The sequence below is a fragment of the Myripristis murdjan genome, chromosome 17 (genome assembly GCF_902150065.1).
Source record: "Myripristis murdjan chromosome 17, fMyrMur1.1, whole genome shotgun sequence".
Classification (NCBI taxonomy): Eukaryota; Metazoa; Chordata; class Actinopteri; order Holocentriformes; family Holocentridae; genus Myripristis; species Myripristis murdjan.
The window spans coordinates 30,794,415-30,812,998 of record NC_043996.1 but is presented as its reverse complement, the minus strand read 5'-3'; the positions used below and the strand labels follow the sequence as shown (position 1 = coordinate 30,812,998).

The following is an 18,584-nucleotide window of genomic DNA, read 5'->3' as shown; positions in this document are numbered from 1 at the left end:
CAAGGTGGTTTCTTTGATGCAGAGAAAGGCTCCGTTAAAAAATGGGACGGTGGCCATTCAGGTAACTGTAAGTAAAAGAGAACAGACTCTTTTTTTTTTTTTTTTATGAGAGAATACTTTATATTCACTTTCACGCACAGACAAGTTACATTTTCTTGCATTAGGATACTGCATATCTACATTTTTAATGTTATTCTGCTCTATTGACAACATAAACTTTCACATACAAACACATACTGAATTGATTTTTATGTATTTTTATGTATTCTTTAATTTGATTGGCTGGTTCAAATCATCCCAGTCAACAGTTATCATTTAGCTCATGTAAAACTTAATTTAAGGGCAATGAACTAATGTTTATATTAACTAGTTCCATTAAACTAAGCTAACTATGCTAGCCACTGATAGCCATTAGCCACCCTGTCCCATTTATGGCCGACATGATCGAAGGTCAAAGAGGGGACCGTGGATTAGACCCTGACCGGGGCCAACTGGCCCTTCACAGCGCCACCAACAGGCCAACAGGGCCATGAGTTTCACACTCAATTTCTCCGACAGCACCGTGTCGAATTTGATCAACCTTTGGCGAACGATGTGTTTTTACATTGATATTCAGTATCCACAAAATGAAGCTAACTGGCCCACCACAGCGCCACCAACAGGCGAAAAAGTCGCCAAGTGTCAAGCAACAGTGTTTCAGACGATGCACAGCAGAAAAGTGATTATGCCCAAGGTGACCGGCACCGTCATGGTCACTGTTGGCTGGTTAAAACTTGAAAGCCAGTCTGCGTTGTTGTGCAAAAGATGCAATATCGTGTTTGCCACTTTATCATGAATCATTTCTGGCTTTCATACTTTCCTGAGATTGGCTAAATGTTACATCATCTACTGCATTATCCAGAGAGGAAAAAAAAAAACACCCAAAACATGGCATCTAAGAAGAGCAAGGCCAAATATGAACACTTGTAAATATCATTTCACCTGTACTACAGGTGTTTATGAGAGCAAGAGCAGATAAATCAAAGGCCAGAGGCGCTGGGACGTCGTTGTCCTTGGGTTTCCTGTCGATGGAGTTTGAGTTTTCTTTTTCTTTGTCTGTTTAGCCGTGGTGGCTATAGCTGCCCATGCTAACTAGCCAGTTCTTCTTCTGTTTACTCCAAACAAACTGGAAAATGCATCACTTTCTGGGCAGCCGGGAGGAGTGACCAAACACAGGCTGGATCACTGTTGTGCTATGGCAGCCACATAAAGCACAACGAGAATTAACTGAATGAAAATGCAAGATTGTTCCTTAAACCCTCAGGCGGTATATTATTGTGAACTAATATGCTTCTGTATGTTTTAATACACTGGAATGAAGCCACTGTCACGTATTATCATCTCTTCTTTCTGTGCAGTGAAAAGGCCCAGACACACAGCGCACCAGATGAGTTTTCGGTGTTGTATAAGCGAGCGGCGGAGCATGACTGACTGCAATTTGCTGTCGCACGAGGATTGCCAGATGCATTCAGGGTTTTTGGGGAAGCGCCTCGCTTTATTGCCCACGGGCGTCATCACCTGGGACGGGAGCGCTAACGTGTCCAAATCACGAGAGTGAGACACCGGCGGGGGGAAGGATCACATTGTAACCCCTTAATTCCTCGGTGTGCGATGGAAGACAGCCGCCGGTGTTCGCAGGGTTTTAGGAGGATAGCAGAAAGGAGGGAAAACAAGAGACGAAAAAAAAAAAATAATGAAACAAGGAGGAATTAAAAAAAAAAAAAAAAAAAAAAAAAAAAAAAAAGTACAGGCTCCAAAAATAGCTTTTTGTTCACATGGAAACCACCCAGAGGGAAGGAGAGGAGGGAGGAGGCATCAGCGGGTGTGAGGAGGAGGAGAGGAGGAGAGGGAAGGAGGGAAAAGAGAGGAAGATGTGGAGGAGGAGGAGCAGAAGATGAAAGCATAAAGAAGTAGGAGGACGACAGGAGCGGAGAAGAGAAAGGAGAGGAGGAAGATAGAGGAGAGAAGGGAAAGGAGGGGAAGAGTAGGAGACAGGAGATAAGAGGAGGGAGGAAAAGAGAAGAGAGAAAAGGATGGAGGAAAGGAGGAAAAGGAGGAGGGAAATGAAAAGGAGAGCAGATAAGAAAGAAGTGGAAGGAGTAGGAGGGAAGAGGTGGCAGCGTTGAGAGGAGAGAAGAATGAGGAGATGAGAGGAGGGAGAGGAGATAAGAAAAGGTGGGAGGGAAAGGGAGAAAGGAAAAGGGGAAGAAATGGAGGGACAGGAGAGGAGAGGTAAAAAAAAACAATGAAGGAAGATAAGCAAGAAAATATGAGGACAAAAAGAAATGCTGAGGGGAGAGGAGACGAATACAGGAGACAAAATTAAGATGATGAAAGAGGAGAGGGGAGGAGAAGAGGAAAAAAGATAAAATAAAGGCGTAACGGTTAATAGAGGAGAGAAACGAGTGGTAGAGGAGGATAAGAAGATTTTGAGGTGACAAGCAGAGATGAAAAGAGTCAAAAAAGGTAAAAAAGAAGAGGAGAGGAGACCTAAAAAAATCAGAATGAGGGAGAAGAGGAAAAAGAGGAGAAAGCAGAGGATGATGAGAGGAGGGAAGACGATACAAGAGGAGGGGGAGGAGTGCAGAGGATGGGTAGAGTGATGATAAAGGAGAGAGAAGTGATGCAAGGAACAAGGAGACGAGTGGGAATGCAAAAGAAAATGTGGAGAAGAGGAGGAGAGAACTGGACAAAGGGAGGGAGTAGGAGAGTAGAGAGGAGAAGAGGGAGAACATCAGAACAGAGGGAGAAGATAAGTGAGGAGCTGAGAGAGAAGACAAGAAGAGCTGCACTGCAAAAACTCAAAATCTTACCAAGATTATTTGTCTTATTTCTAGTCAAAATATCTCATTTCACTTAAAATAAGACATGATCACCTCAGAAGTAACTTGTTTTTAGACAATTTTCACTTGTTTCAAGTGAAAATTTGCTTGTTTCATTGGCAAAATTTGTCTCTTGTTTCTAGCTAATTTTCACTTATTTCAAGTGAATTTTCACTTTTTCCACTGGCAAATTTTGCCAATGAAACAAGCAGAGCGGTGATGAACTCCCTCTGCTGCCTCGCTGATCTCGGCTGTCAATCTCAGAGGCCTTAGAGGAGGAACCTGAGCGCTGCACTTGATCCCCTCTGTTTCTCCTCTGAGAGCGAGGAGGCACAGAGAACACCTCCTCCTCCTCCTCCTCCTCCTCCTGCAGGATGAGCCTGGATTTGAACCTGGACTGGCAGTAACGACCCCTCGTAACAGGAGGAGGCAGGAGGAGCGAGCGGAGGGAGTGCAGTGATTCAGTGTTTCTATCTGTTTTATCCACAGTTCCCCCTTTTTTCCACCAGGCCTGGTTCAGAGCCGGTGCCTGACTTAGCACCAGTTTTTTGTTTTCCCACCGCCCAAGCACCAGCCAAACTGGTCCCAAACTGGTTCCAGGCAACCACCAACGGCGAGCAGGGGCTAAACAGGAGCCAGAGAAAGAACCGATGACGCGGCCCACCATGTCATTGGTGGGCGGGGTTACAGATCCAAACGGGAGCAGCGATCGCTATAAACATAAAGCTAAACATAGTCACCGTTCGTTCCGACCACAAATACGACGGCAATAATTGCGTTTTTCGCCTCTGGACCGCAATGTAGGCTTGTAAAGACACGAGCAGTATTTGCATCGCTACGATGGGTCGTCCATGTTTGTTGTTGTGATTCCGAGCGAGCGTCTCACACACCCACGTGATCACGTCTTACGATGACGTCATGACGTGGCTCTGACTCGGCTCCGCTTGGCTCTTGGCCGGTGGAAAAGCAAACCGGTTCTTTGTTGGCACCAGTTCAGCACCGGCTCTAGCACCAGCACCGAACCAGCACCAGGTGCTTTTTGGTGGAAAAGGGGGCAAGTGAGGTCCGCTGCTGCTTCTGCCATGTGGACCGAAGGTGGGAAACCCTGAGGACGCCCCTCCAGCCCCAAAATCTCTAGTTATTAAATAAGTGTTTCATATGTTTATTCCACTTTTTTTTTTTTAATAAACAACCAAAAATGTCCGGAAAGCATTTCTACTTCCTTCCATTGAGTATGCAAGAACATATGAGCATGCAAATTTAAATCGTGAGCTATAGTAACTGATCGTATCAGCGTATCACTGAATTATTTATTTATTTATTTTTTTGTGAAAAGGACTAAAAATAATTTCAAATCAAAAAGAAAGGACTGAAAAGCTTTATAATTTCTTGTGAAAAAAAAACACCTTGAGTTGCATTTTTTTGTTGTATTTTGTAAATATATTTATTTCTCTGTTTGAAACAAAATGTGTTGGTTTCCTTGATTCCCTCTTACCAGTGTATTCCTTGTTGGGTTGTTGAGTTTTATTCTGAAACATCCTTTGGGTTGGGTTTTTTGGAGTGAAGGTTCTTTTTATTTTCTGACTGTGACTAATCAACAAAATAGTACAAGTAAATTGTCAGGCTTGCTACCTGACTGGCACCCCAATAACCACCCTCACTCAGAAATAAATTATTTATCAAAATCTTCCTCCAATAAGAAAACTGTCACAGTATGTCTGGTTTGTGTCGGTCGTATCTTTGATTTTACCATTTGTTTTTTTTTGAAGCTCCTCCTGACTTGGAGGAATGTGAAAACAGTGGTGCTGCAGATTTGGCTCTAATATCAGGCTGTAAAGTCAGAGCATTCAAACTAAAAGAAAACTTGTTTTTGTTTTGAGTGGAGAGGGTCTTTAAATCCGCATTTCTGCCGCACATCATCACACTCAAACTCTGTTTAGTTGTTTGTTTCAGGAAAATCTGTTGCTTCTGATGCGACTGCTTTTATAATTGTATATTTTAATTCATACATTTTCTGCTTCATTAACATGAGTGCATGACTCGAGTATATTTTATTCTTCTCTCCTCCATCCTGTTGCTATGCTACTGTTTCTTCACAGGGATCATCTAACCTAATCTAGGCAGGGATAACAGGGATGTGTCACCGAGTCAAAGTGTGTGTGTGTGTGTGTGTGTGTGTGTGTGTGTGGACGGGTTCAGACCATATATTGCCATCAGGGGGTTTATTGCACACAGTGACACTGATGCTAAAAGTGGAGGTTGTGGCCTTAAATTGAGCTCAGAGATCATAGAGCAGCAGACACTGGAGGGATTTGGGTGCTGTTTCCATTTAGTCCACACACACACACACACACACACACACACACACACACAGACACACACACACACACACGGTCCCTCAGGATTTACGGGAGGAAGAGAAAATGGAGTGAGGTGTGAAAAGGAGACAGAGAGCATTATGGGGCAGAGAACCGCGCTGGTCTGCTTTCTGAACCTCACACTCGTCTGACTTTTAACTTTGCTTTTACCTTTTAATATGATTTTACCCTTTAATATGATTTTACCTTTTAATATGATTTTGCCTTTGAATATGATTTAATTTTTAATATGATTTTACCTTTTAACATGATTTTGCCTTTTAATATGATTTAATTTTTAATATGATTTTACCTTTTAACATGATTTTGCCTTTTAATATGATTTTGCCTTTTAATATGATTTAATTTTTAATATGATTTTACCTTTTAATATGATTTTGCCTTTTAACATGATTTTGCCTTTTAATATGATTTTGCCTTTTAATATGATTTAATTTTTAATATGATTTTACCTTTTAATATGATTTTACCTTTTAACATGATTTTGCCTTTTAATATGATTTAACTTTTAATGTGATTTTACCTTTTAATATGATTTTACCTATGACTACAGACCGACTCACTGTTAGTCACACAGGACGAATGTCACTGAGCCTAACCCAGGTTTAAACCCCGTGCCACTGAGAGAGTCAAGAAAACGCAAATGCAAAAGCAAATACAGGTTGTACACTTATTTTTATGGCTCTGTTTAATCCTAATTAATCTTAAACCCAGTCATGTGACATCATTTGGGAGATCATCCCTGAATTGAATTTACTGTGAATCTGCCTGTGATTTGTAAGTTTCTGCTGTTTACAAAAAAATCCCAGTGAATAGTAACTATATTGTATTTTTATGGCAGTGTATTGCTGCCACAGTGAAAACACACACACACACACACACACACACACACAGTCACAGCGTGCTCTGTTTGCTCTGTGTTTTGTTTGATGTTAAAAACTGTCTAAATGTCGCCTTTCTAATCGCTTCTGTCAGAAAATGTTTTGTGCAGGTGTGGGATGAGCTTGAGCGGGGTTTTTGGAGATTATGGGCTTACGCTGAATAAAAATCATGCAGGTACTTTCATATAAATACTTGGGTGTAATGACTGATCATCTGCTACCCTGAAAAGAGACTACAACAAATTTGTCTGCAAAAAGGCTGAACAAAGAATTCATTTTCTCCGTCGTCTCAGGTCTTTTGCTGCTGGTAAGGAAATTCTGCTCTTTTTTTTTTTTATTTTATCTTCCGTGATTACGAGTGTCATACAGTATTGTGATGCTACTTTAAAATCTTGCACTTCAAAATCTAAATTGCTTCACCAAATGAAAATATGCTCAAAGATTGTAGGAGAACCTGTTGAGAAACTTTATGAATGAACACACTGAGGCTCTCTCTCTGAAGCCCGGCCTTGTTCTGCACAGTGAATATGCTATATATACTGTATATACTGTATATACTGTATATCCATATTCACACAGGGGTTCATGTTCCAGCAGGGTGAGACTGAAACACTGTTTTGTGCATCAGTGAGTCCTAAAGTGAAGTGAGGAGCGTGGTCCCAGATGAAACACCTTGATATCTGCACGACATGTTGTCCTCAGTGACTGTAAAGTCATGCAAATGGAGGAATCTGTGTTTCCTGTTATGTGCTGTTGATGTACAAAACACTTCAACCCCGGCTGGCAAAGTGTAAATCATCAGTCATCATAAATAAAATAAATAAAATATAAAAGAAGAAACAAGCAAACCGGCTCAGACACTATCCTCAGACACTTTTCCGGTTGTATCAAGATACTAGCTGGATTTCCATCCAAATATATCGAAATTTTTGAGCGAATTTTGTCAAAATGCGCAAAAGAAAATGCGAATTTATGCCTGTTTCCATTAGTTTTGTTTTGCAATTATTGAGAGGAGAGTGCGCCGTGAGATGACGCCATAAGATAGCGTTCGCAAAACCTGTTTCCACAGCAGAAAGTCACATTTTCTTTTATCGATATGCTGAGAAATCCACCCCCTCCAAGCGTAAAAACTTTTTTGCGAATTTTCAGCCTTTTTATTGTTTATCATAAGCCAGCAGCTGTGCTATATTTTTATTTTTAATATTTTATTTGCCCAATCTACCTTGTCAATAAATTAGTTTACACATAGTTCCACCTCTGCCTCTTGTGTGTGTGTGTGGTGTGACCCGGGGATTTTACTCAATCAGTACAACCTTGTGACGCGGTCCACTTGGACACATGTGGCTCCACCTCCCGAATTAACTCGCCTATAATATAATATATAATATGTATATAAAGCCACCTTGCTTTAGCCTCAGTAGAAGCCCTGAGAAAATCTACCTCCCTCTCTCCATCGCGGGTTTAGGATTTAGGATTTAGGATAGCGCATCCTGCCCTTAAAGGCAATGGCACCTGGCACACTGATTGGTTTAACTGGCGTAACGCCCAAAACACGCCTATGCATAATATAGCGGGTAGCGCAGGTGTTTTGCGGATAGCGGGAGGTGCACAAGATAGCAACTTTTACGGGGGAACGCCTCTTCCTAAATCCGAATAGAAATAGGTGGATGGAAACCCAGCAACTGTCACATTAACAGAGAAACCTCCACCAGCCCATCTCGTTATGTCATGAAATGTTTTCCCTTTAAGTTCTCTGGATGATAATCAACTCTCCTCTTAATGGGAAAAAGATGCAGTCGTATACAGAAAACAGAAAAGTAGGATGATCTTAAAATTTCAGTGGCAACAGCAAATGTTTTGTTGTGTTTGTTTGACATTTTGACTAAATGACCAAATGACCAAAAATGACTGCTGATCAAAATTAGAATTATTTTTTCTGCTGATCAACTAACAAATACATTTGACTGCTTGCTGTAGCAATGACAATAGTTTTAATTTATGAACATTTATATTTATGTTTCAGGTGTTAAACAGCAGCCCTCAAACAGAACTGAGCATGTTGAGGTTCAGCAGTGAAATGTGCATGTGTGTGTGTGTGTGTGTGTGTGTGTGTGTGTGTGTACCTGTCCAGGTCGTCTGCGTCCTGCATGTTGAACAGCATGGACGGGATCAGTTTGTCCATGTGCTGCGGCTCCCAGATGATCGCCTGCAGCTCGTCGTTCACCGTCTTCCTCACCACGCCCTGCAGGCCCTTAATGCCCGCCACCCGGATCCTGCACACACACACACACACACACACACACACACAAACACACACACACATACACACGCACAAAATATATCCCAATTATTTGTCGTGCTGTAGGTAGCACGCTAACATAAGGCACTGGCCACAACAGCAGTAACCTCTTTTCTTTTATTACAAAAACATCAGAAATAACCAGAAATCTTGTTAAAAAAAAAAAGTAAAAGTAAAAAAATTACAGGACAATAACTGTAAAATTGAAAAAAAATGAAAAAGAAAAAAAGAAAATAACCGGGGAAAAAGATATCTTTAACTATTATGATTGTATAATTAAAATTAAATTACAAAAAAAAAAAAAAAAAAAAATTGCAAGAAATTTACTAAAAAATTCCCCCTAAAAATGAAAAAAAAAAAGGACTGAAGTGAATTTTGTTCAGATGGTGAAACAAAACCTTTCAGAATAAAAGCGTTATCATCCCCGGGCTCAAAAGGGTTAAACCCAGGGACTGCAGATGTTTCTGCACACATCCTTTGGGATTATATTGGCTGTGGGGCCTCATGTGGCCCCGGGGCCGGACTTGGAGTGTCTCAGTCAGGTTGTTGGATGTTTAATGTGCAGCCTCAGTTTGAGATTGAAACCTAATCCCAGCTCTACTGTTAACCCTGAAGCAAAATCCTAATCCTCAACAAACCTCCTCTCAGAAATCATCCTCACAGGGAAACACATACAGCAAGAACCAACAGTGGGGCTGGATTCTCTCTCTCTCTCTCTCTCTCTCTCTCTCTCTCTCTCTCTCTCTCTCTCTCTCTCTCACACACACACAGACACACACACACACACACACACGCTGGTCTGTGGGTCAGCTGTTCTGGGAAGATAAAAACGCCTCGACAAAGTCTGGAGCGTCGGATGGCGGCGAGTCTGACTCCAGATTGCTTTCTGCTATTTCTGTCTCCCCTGTGTTGCGTTCACAAACAACTTTATGAGCAATAATATGAGAAGCGGGGCGGCTGACCTCGCTGGAGGCCTAATCCAATAACCGTCGCAGAAATTCTATTTGGGAATTCCTCTCCACCTACGGCCGAACGCCGTCAAACTGAATAATGAAATCAGGGAGAGAGAGAGAGAAAAAAAAAAAAAAACGATGTGAGAAGTCAGACTGAACGGAGGTGTGGAGCCCAACTGGAAATAATCCCAGCATCCCCGGCCTCACACACACACATAAATATATATATATATATATACACATGGTACTCTACACACATACTGTTACACACCAGAAAAGCAGTTCGTGATTATTTTCACTGTCGATGAATCTGTTATTTTTTTAATTAATCATTTAATCATTTAGTGTATGAATTGTGAAAAAAGAAGCTAAAGTCCCAGAGTGATGTCTTTAACTGTCTCCCTTCATCTGATCGGCAGCCAAAAATCCCAGAGTATTAATTTTTATAAAGATATAAACCAAGAGAAGGAAGGCAATCTGAGCTTCTTAGTGATCTTCATGAAGCTGGAATCAGACGACGTTTGGTGTTTTTATTTGATAAATGACTAAAAGGATTAACTGATTATGACAAATTTAATTGGCTACAGTAGAATTCCATCTTTTTGCAACTTGGGTCTTTTGTTTGCAAATCTGACCAACATTTTTTATCAGTTACAGAAACTTCCTGCTGACCAAAACCGATGCACTCGGGCACACAGCTGGACACAGCTTCAGAATAAAAGTCCTCTTGAGCCTCAGCTAAACTGAACACAATGTTTGCCATCAGCCTGACCAATCCAAGTAGCTTTCCACTGGGTACTAACTTACTCAGCGGAGGAATACATAGTTTATATAATGTGTGTATGATATTGGCCGGTAGCAGGCTACCTAACACTTGCAGCAAGCATCAGTGAGTGGTGCTGCTTTGGGTTAAAAAAAAAAAAAAAAAAATAGGCATAAAATGCAAAACTTTCAAGTTTAAGTAACACTACTAGCGTTGGGGATCACCAGAGGCCCCACGATACACAATATTATCATGATACTTGAGTCATGATACAATAGTATTGTGATTTAAACATTTTGCAATAAGCTGAGTGTTGCGACACCATGTCTTGTAATATATTGTTATTATTATTGTTTTGTTTTGTTTTTTTACTGAAAATTCTGTCCCCAAGGGAAAACTTTGTCAACATCTGTTTTATCAAACAAGATAAAGTTTTCATTCTATTCATCTCACTATTATCATTTTTACTGCAGCAAAATGGGACAGACTGACCAACTCTGCCATAAAAAGCTGTCATGAATGTTGAATCAATTCTTGGCGTCTGTATATCGATACAATACAGCCACACAAAATATCGCTGTCGATTTTTACCCCACCCCTAATCGCCAACCACTGTGGATTTTTTTTCTCAGTTCCATCCGGGGAAAGAGCACAAAAGAAGTAAACTCCCCTCTCTGTAAAGTGACTCGTTCCCATTTTTGTGAGTTTGTGACTCTTTTGGATCACGGCATTTTTAAAGGTGATGTTTGGAAATCGCTCGCTTGCCTCTGATGTGAGTTAGGGGTCAAGTTGCTTACCGACCTCACCCTTACATTGACAGATGGGTTGGGATCTCTAAGCATCACTGCAAATGAACTGGTTTGCTTGCATGTAAGTAAATTGACTCCAAAAGCTCTGACAAATAATAACGGAAAATAATGTGATTTTTTATATAATAATGTCTTCTCACTTAAACACATCTGACTTTGCACATTCAAATAAGACTTGCAGTAAGACTTACATCAACCCTGTCTGAAGCTGGCGTGTGTGTTGTGATGCTGAATGTGGATGTGCTTTCAAGCCAAAGTTATGAAAATAACACCGCGGGTATAAAAAGCTGGAATTTTCCTTTAATGTTCCATCAATCAGTGAATGAACTACTTGTGTCAGCGCAAAGACACTCATTCGCATAACTGCAGAGATTCATGTGCAGACCCAAACTCATGCACATGCATAAACAGAGTCGAGCATGCACACACACACACACACACTCATGCAAACAGTACACATGAATTCAAATGAGTCCTCAGCTGCTGCAGTGACATTTTTGTAAATTGCTGCAGCGATCCCGGTGATGGGGGAGTGACAGACAGGCAGGGAGGCTTCAGGTATTGTTTTAATACATTCCTGCGCTTTATTAGATTCACGGGGTGGGCGTCTCGGTGGGATCTCAGTGTCACAGCCCTGTCTCTGCTGCCGAGCTATTTTTACCTCCAGAATGAGTCGGCTGGCAGGCAGAGAGAGTTTCTGCTCCTTCATAAGGCGGAGAAAATCTGTTTGTCTGACTTCAGGCTTTCCTAAACACACTCATTATTCTCTGATTAGAAATACAAGTGGGTTTCTCGTCTGAAAGTTGGGCAATTTGCTGGATATAAATTGCTGTGCACGCACTGTGAATAATGTGCCTGTATAAGAGCTTGGTACTTTGCGCTAAAGACGTTTACGCCTGGCTCGCTGCTATTTCATTAATACAGAATGCCACAAGTCATTATGTAACGTAACACTCGGTTTGCTGGGTTTCTATGGGAGTCCATTGAGATGCTGTGACATTTTGACGCCTCAGTGGAGGGCACCTGCATCGGCAGTGGGGCAGCATGTGTGACGGCCTTAGGCCTGAGGCTGGTATATCTGCTGGCCTCCCTCTGCTTCCGTTGCTGTACAGGTTCCTCCCTGATGGTCTGGCCCCTCCTCTCCCATTGAGGGACTGGTGTTGCCTGCCTGGAGCCTTTATAAGCCGGGTGGTTCAAAGATGGCTCCCTCCCTCTGCCTCCTGGAGGGCTGGTGCCATTCAGGCATCCACCTTGGTTTTGTTTGGGTTTTTGTGTTTGTGTAACCTTGGTTTCTGTTCAGAGCAGTTAGCATTCATAGTTTCTTAGTTTGCACTATCCCTTATTCATTACTGGCACATGTTTTTACTTCTATTTATCTAATCTTAATCTTATCTTTAATAAATTATTTGTTTCTTTGAGACATTACTGTTATGTGCTTAGAGCGAGCTGGGCATAACACATGATTCTAGCTGTCGTCTCTGTTCTATAAATTAGTTGGCCCCCACCCCCCGCCAGGATTAAAAGTGTCTTCTCTATCACATCTTATCATATGATACATGTTGGAAGAATCAAAATTTCACATCTTCAGCAGTCTTGATCCCATTACCTTTAAGGATAATTCCGACATTTTTTTTTATTTTTCAACACATTTTCAACTTTCTGAATCCTGTATCCTTGGATCCTTTGCATAATGTTATCAAAGACTTTTAACAGCAATCTGAGTCTGTCAGTGGCAAAGACAAGCACTTTTAGTGGACGCAATTTGATGGGTGAACTTACCCCGTGTGATTACATTGCAGGCCGGTTCGTGGCTGCCAGCTGAAGTGCGCTCGCTCAACACTGGACAAATGTCAAAATTTGTTGTCCCTGTTACTCATTTGGACCCCAAAAGGTGGAAAAATGGGGCCTAGGTTGAAAAATACCAGAACTATCCTTGAACTATAAGTTGTATTTGTGACTGGATTGGCAGGCCATTTGCATTTTTTAAAATTTAATACATTAAAATACCTTGAAGCAGAAAACATCATATTTCACTTTATACCAGACACCTGAGTTTCTGAACAAATGTAGCTTTAGTGGCAGTGGTAATGTCTGTGTATGATAAGTTATTAATTTACATTAATCAATAACACAACCTTCCTTTAAAATCCATTTTGGTAAAAACAGAAACAGCCATCAGGCCCAAAGAGCCAACATGAGATGAGACTGACATGATGATTGTTTCTGTATGGGTGAGTCCAAAGACGTGTTTTGGGTTCTTCTGGGGTTCATTTTTGGAGAGCGCACCAGTCCATGAGCACTATATGGGAGAGTCGACCCAGGTAAGTAAAATGTTTGTGGCTCTACTGTAAAACTGATGAGATTTTGGTTAGAAATGATTGGTAGGATGGAAAACGATCAGAAAATAGAGCCCTGCACAGAAGTGGCTGGATTCCCCATTTGATTCACTTTACGACCCCAAAAAGTCAAAGTGCAAAAATCTGCTTGTGGGGTGAGATAATCCCTTTTGTTTAAAATACGGTTTCACTTGTTTCAGGAATTCGTCTGGGAAGAATAAATATGTTGAAAAAAGGCAGAATAAACCAGATCTGCCCACTAGGCTCAAGAAAATTAAAGAACAATCTGGACACAAGTCGATTACAAAGGAGTTCTTGGTGGTGGACTCAGACGTTTGAACCACACTTTGTGCCGCATTTTGATTTGTTATCTTATAAACAGCCCAATTTCTCTGCAAGGCTGAAAGAGTCTCATCTTATCTCAGCGGCACTGAGATAAGACACATTTTTAACACGGGAGCGGCAGAGTTAATCCCACCTATAACTCTCACAGTGCCGGTGCAGGGCTGTGTTTCAGAGCGTTTAAAGTCCTGCTGTACTATAACATTACAAATCACCATCAGTGGCTCTCGTATTCCACCGGAGCGAGCGGAGGGGAAGTCTCCTGCGGTGGTGTTAGTGAGGTTTGTGGTCTCTGTGGGAGGTAATGGCCATGAAATATGAATCAGGCGGAGATATATTTAATACCGTGTTCACTGGATTCAAGCGGAGTGAAACCTCCACCGGCAGGGATAATATTACACACACACACACACACACACGTCCATACACACACCACCCCCCAACCCTCCCACAGGAAACGATGTCTGCAGGATTCACCACTGCATTAAAAGAAGAGGATATTTCTGACAGGTGGATTAAATGTCTTCATACTGATCATAAATGATGTAACACTGATACCATTTTTTTTTGGTAACTGATGATAATCCATTAGTCTATCAATTACCTCAATGTCAATTCATCGATTATTTAGACCTGGTTTCCATCTGGTATTAACATCTGTCATGAGCGATCCGATCACCGGCTGAAAGCTCTCAGTTCAGGTGGAAACAGCAGCAGTGTGTCCTCAGTGTGTCTTGAGATCGGATCTCAGGACGCATTCGGAGGCCCGGGACGCTTTTGTCCTCATTGCAGTAGAGGTGTGAACAGACAGGTGACCCATGACGCAGTGAAGGACCGCCCACTCACCTGACGTCCTCTGTCTGGTCCAGCCCAACACCCCGACACCGGCCAGACGGTCACTTTTCCAACAGAGAAAATCTCTTCCCTGACTCTGGCCGGCAGCTGAACTGTCAGCTGACGGATCAAATGCAAACTGAAGTGCAGCTCGGCTATAAAGCAGCTGCTTCATGAAGAAAAACACAAACTGTCTACCTGCAGGGGGCGCTACAGGGGAGCTCCTCTTAATAAGACATGAGCTCCCCTAAAAACAACAAAAATTTGGTGGGGTCTCTAAAATACACTCCTGATCAAAATCTTAAGACCAGTTGAGAAATTGCAAGAATTTACATTTTGCACTGTTGGATCTTAAAAAGGTTCTAAGTAGAGCTTCAAAATGCAAAAACAAGAAATGGGAGTGAGACAAAAAAAAATTGAGTAAGCAATTTATTGCAAACAACCATTAAACTGAAATAGGCTGTTCATCAGCTGATCAAAAGTTTAAGACCACAGCCTTTAAAAGCCCAAATCTTGGCAAAAATGTGGATTCAGTGTCATTTTCTTTTTATTGTCTCACTCCCATTTCTTCTTTTTGCATTCTGAAGCTCTACTTAGAACCTTTTTAAGATACAACAGTGCAAAATGTAAATTCTTGCAATTTCTCAACTGGTCTTTGATCAGGAGTGTATGTATTAACAGTATGCAGGGTTTTTTCTTCCACGTAAATTTCAGAGGCAGCAGCCTCTCTTTAATTTCGTGCCCCGGCCTGATTAAACACATTCTTTCTAACGTTAGACGTGATAGAGTTACTATAGGAAGACCACAGAAATATTATAGCGGCCGTGTGTATGTGTGCGTTGTAGTTACTACAGGAATACCACAGAAATATTACAGGTTGATTTATCCTCCTCAGCAGAGAACCCGACCCTCTCTAACAAAGTAAGAATCTCATTGTACAGTGTGACTGTCTGTTTTCCTGTGCATATGACAATCACAATCTCTCTCTCTCTCTCTCTCTCTCTCCCTCCCTCCCTCCCTCCCTCCCTCCCTGTCTCTGATACATGTTTATTTGCATAAAGAGCGGGAAAATGAGATCTGATCACAGGTGGGCAGCCGAGACTCAGGTGGAGATGCGTTCTAATGCCAGATGTGAACTGACGGACTGACAGCTGTTCACATGTGTTCAAATCACCAAAGACGCACTTTAATACCTGGTGGGAACAGAGCCGGAGTGTATTAAGTGTGACAGATAAAGCCTAAATCTGATGGGAAACTATCAGAGTCCAAAGTGACGTCTTCAAATGTCTTCCTTAGTCTGACTAGCAGCTGAAAAAACAGCCAAAGTATTAATTTTATTCTTGCAGTTGTAGTTATGAATTAATTAATCAAGTTATTTATTTAGTTTTTTTTTTTTTTTACTGCCCTTTTATCTCTTGTACCGTCTTTTTATCTTTCAACATCCTTCTGTTTTCTCTCTGCCGTGTTTTACATCTTTTTGTTTTTCTGTTTTAACCAGATCTTGACTTTACCTTCATTTTGTCTTGCTCTTTTTTGGTCTTTCTGTACAGCTTTCTGTTGTTCTTCTGTTTCTGAGTATTCTGCTTTTGCTGTGTCTGTCAAAGCACTTTGTTTTTAAAGGTCAGGAGACAAGAAAGACACTGTTAGCATCTTTAATCACGATCTATTAAATTTCCATCAAGTCTTTCAACCCATACAACCACAGAGGTCGTTTGTTCCTACCCTCTAATACAACCCACAGGAGCGTTTCCTAAATTAGCGCCCCCTACCAACAGCAGGAAATATGCCACAAGCTGTGGTGCGTACTCAGTTAAGGTTAGGGTAAGGTTGAGGTTGAGGTTGGAGGACTGTCATCGTCATGGTGACAGTAATAAACGCTCAGAAACAGACAAAACAAAAGGTTTAGAGTCCTGTGTCAGGGTGACCCATCCACCCCCTCCAACCACCTCCCAATGTGGATTTTAGGGCTTATTAAACTACGATGTGTCACTTCCTGACACGTCACTGAAGACGTGTTATTTAAATGTTATGTTATTTAAGTGACCACCAGAGGTCGCTTACCTTTATAACTAACTATAGGTAGTGTTGCAAAGGGGTGGAAAGTTTGCGGTAAATTCCACTCTGGAATATTGGAAATTTTCAGAAGATTTTTGCTGTCACTTTTTTTTCAATTTTTCTGAAAATTCCCGGGAAAATTCGGCTCGGGAATTTGGGGAATTTTCGTTTTTTTTCTTGTCATCAATTTGAATAAGGTTTTTAAAAAGTTTCCATGGAAATTTAAGCTTGGGAATTTTGGAAATTTTTGGTTTTGTTGTTGTTAACTTAAGGTGAATGGGGCAAAAATAAACAATAATCGATAAAATGAATGTCAACATCAATATCACCATTTTGGAAATGGAAACCCTAATCTCCTGAACTCAGGACTCACCTCTAACCCAGAGGCCACAATGCCAGCATACTGTAAAATCATCATCCCCATACCCAAGTGTGTGAAATAAAACTTAAATATAAAACTTAAATATAAACAGTCAACTTTGCATTTTGGTGGAAACAAATATGTTGCATGATTCAATGCAAATTCAACTGTGCACCATGATTCACATATGCAAATAATTTTGAGCACATTGGATCATCATCAATCAGTAGCCTATACTCCACTAGGCTACAGCACTTCCACTGAGACAGACGATCATCACATCAGCATCACGATTCAATTTCCTGCATTTCTATGCATTTTAATGGGTAGTTTGAACCACTTCATATGCACACCTTAACAATAGTACTGCACACAGTCCTATGCCTGAATTAACACAGTTTGACTCAACTAGGGAAAATTCCCAAAAATTCCCTGGAAATTCATTATAATGTAACATGTTTGCATGCATATCTGCTTATAACAAACCAAAATGTTTATTATGTATACATGTATATGACCGGGTGAATGCAGTGAATATAAATTCCCCAAAATTCCCGTTTATTCCCGTTAATTCCTGTTAATTTCCAAAAATTCCCATGGAAATTTTCCAACTTTGAAAATTCCAGGAATTTTGCAACACTAACTATAGGTGGTAATAAGCTGCTTGTAACAAAAAACGACCTATGGGGTCATGTTTTGGTGGACGACACTCTAATTTTCTGCTCATCAACTAATCAATTCATCGACTAATCATTTAAACACTGGTCAGACAAGATCAGATCGGTGGTGTCTGACTCATACATGATGAATGAATGAAAGAGAATTCACTCAGAGTCTCCCTACCTGCCATTTTTATCATTGGGAACAATCAAAGCAAATCAATACTGATCAATGTACACCACATAAGAGTGACCGAGAGTCCCATCTTACCTGGTCCGGGTCTCGGTGTCTTCGTGAGTCGAGTGGCACATGGCGCTGAACTGGGAGACGAAGAAGTCGTAGCGGCGGTGGTAGGACGGCGTGTCCTCCTCGATGTTGGCAAACTTGACAAACTAGAGACAGGACAGGACAGGGAATTGTGGGAAAAGTTTGTTAGCTTTTTCTCTCAGGACTTTTGAGAGAGATTTGGCGTGGAGGTGAGACATACTGATCGGACACTCTTTGTAGCCGTAGAGTCATTACAGTTAATTCTTGACCATCTCATCTCCTTTGCTGCCACCAAAGAGTTTTGGGAAACATCACTTAGGCCGAGCTCAGGCTACAGGAGTTCTAGGACGATTTAACCCCGATTCAAACCTCCCAGCACTCGGAAGAGACATTCAGTCGGTACCAATCTTTTCGCCCAGATTATCTAGTGATGTGAGAGATTTACAGATCCAATATTACCTCCCAACTGTTTCATTGGATCACAAGGGCAATGAGCTTAAATACTCAGTTTTATCCATAAACTGTATGTACTTGATTTGGTCCAGGATTATCCATGCAAAATAGTGTTTTTGATATTAAGTCCTGCAACCAGAAATACAGCAACAACAGCAAATGGCATGGCACTGTAGCATCATCTCCAGCACACAACATTTAAAATCCTAACAAATTAGACTGTGTGTGTTATGCTGATCTTTAAAGATTTTATGGCAGATTGTGGCAGATTATGGCAGCCTAAATTTTGGATTCACTTACCCAAAGTCAATGAAGACACAATCTGCAGCAAA

The 18,584-nt window shown here is 41.2% G+C and overlaps 1 protein-coding gene across 2 annotated transcripts in view; it reads right to left on the bottom strand.

Annotated features, from left to right (window-relative positions):
- The window catches only part of efr3a (EFR3 homolog A (S. cerevisiae)), a 216,968-nt gene that overhangs the window by 97,953 nt on the left and 100,431 nt on the right, over positions 1-18,584 (bottom strand). For both annotated transcript variants that reach the window (XM_030073685.1, XM_030073686.1), the window contains exons 5-6: positions 17,803-17,924; positions 8,244-8,393 (exon numbers count right to left, since the gene is read on the bottom strand). In XM_030073685.1, the coding sequence (XP_029929545.1) occupies positions 8,244-8,393; positions 17,803-17,924 (272 nt within the window). The remainder of the gene's footprint in view (positions 1-8,243; positions 8,394-17,802; positions 17,925-18,584) is intronic.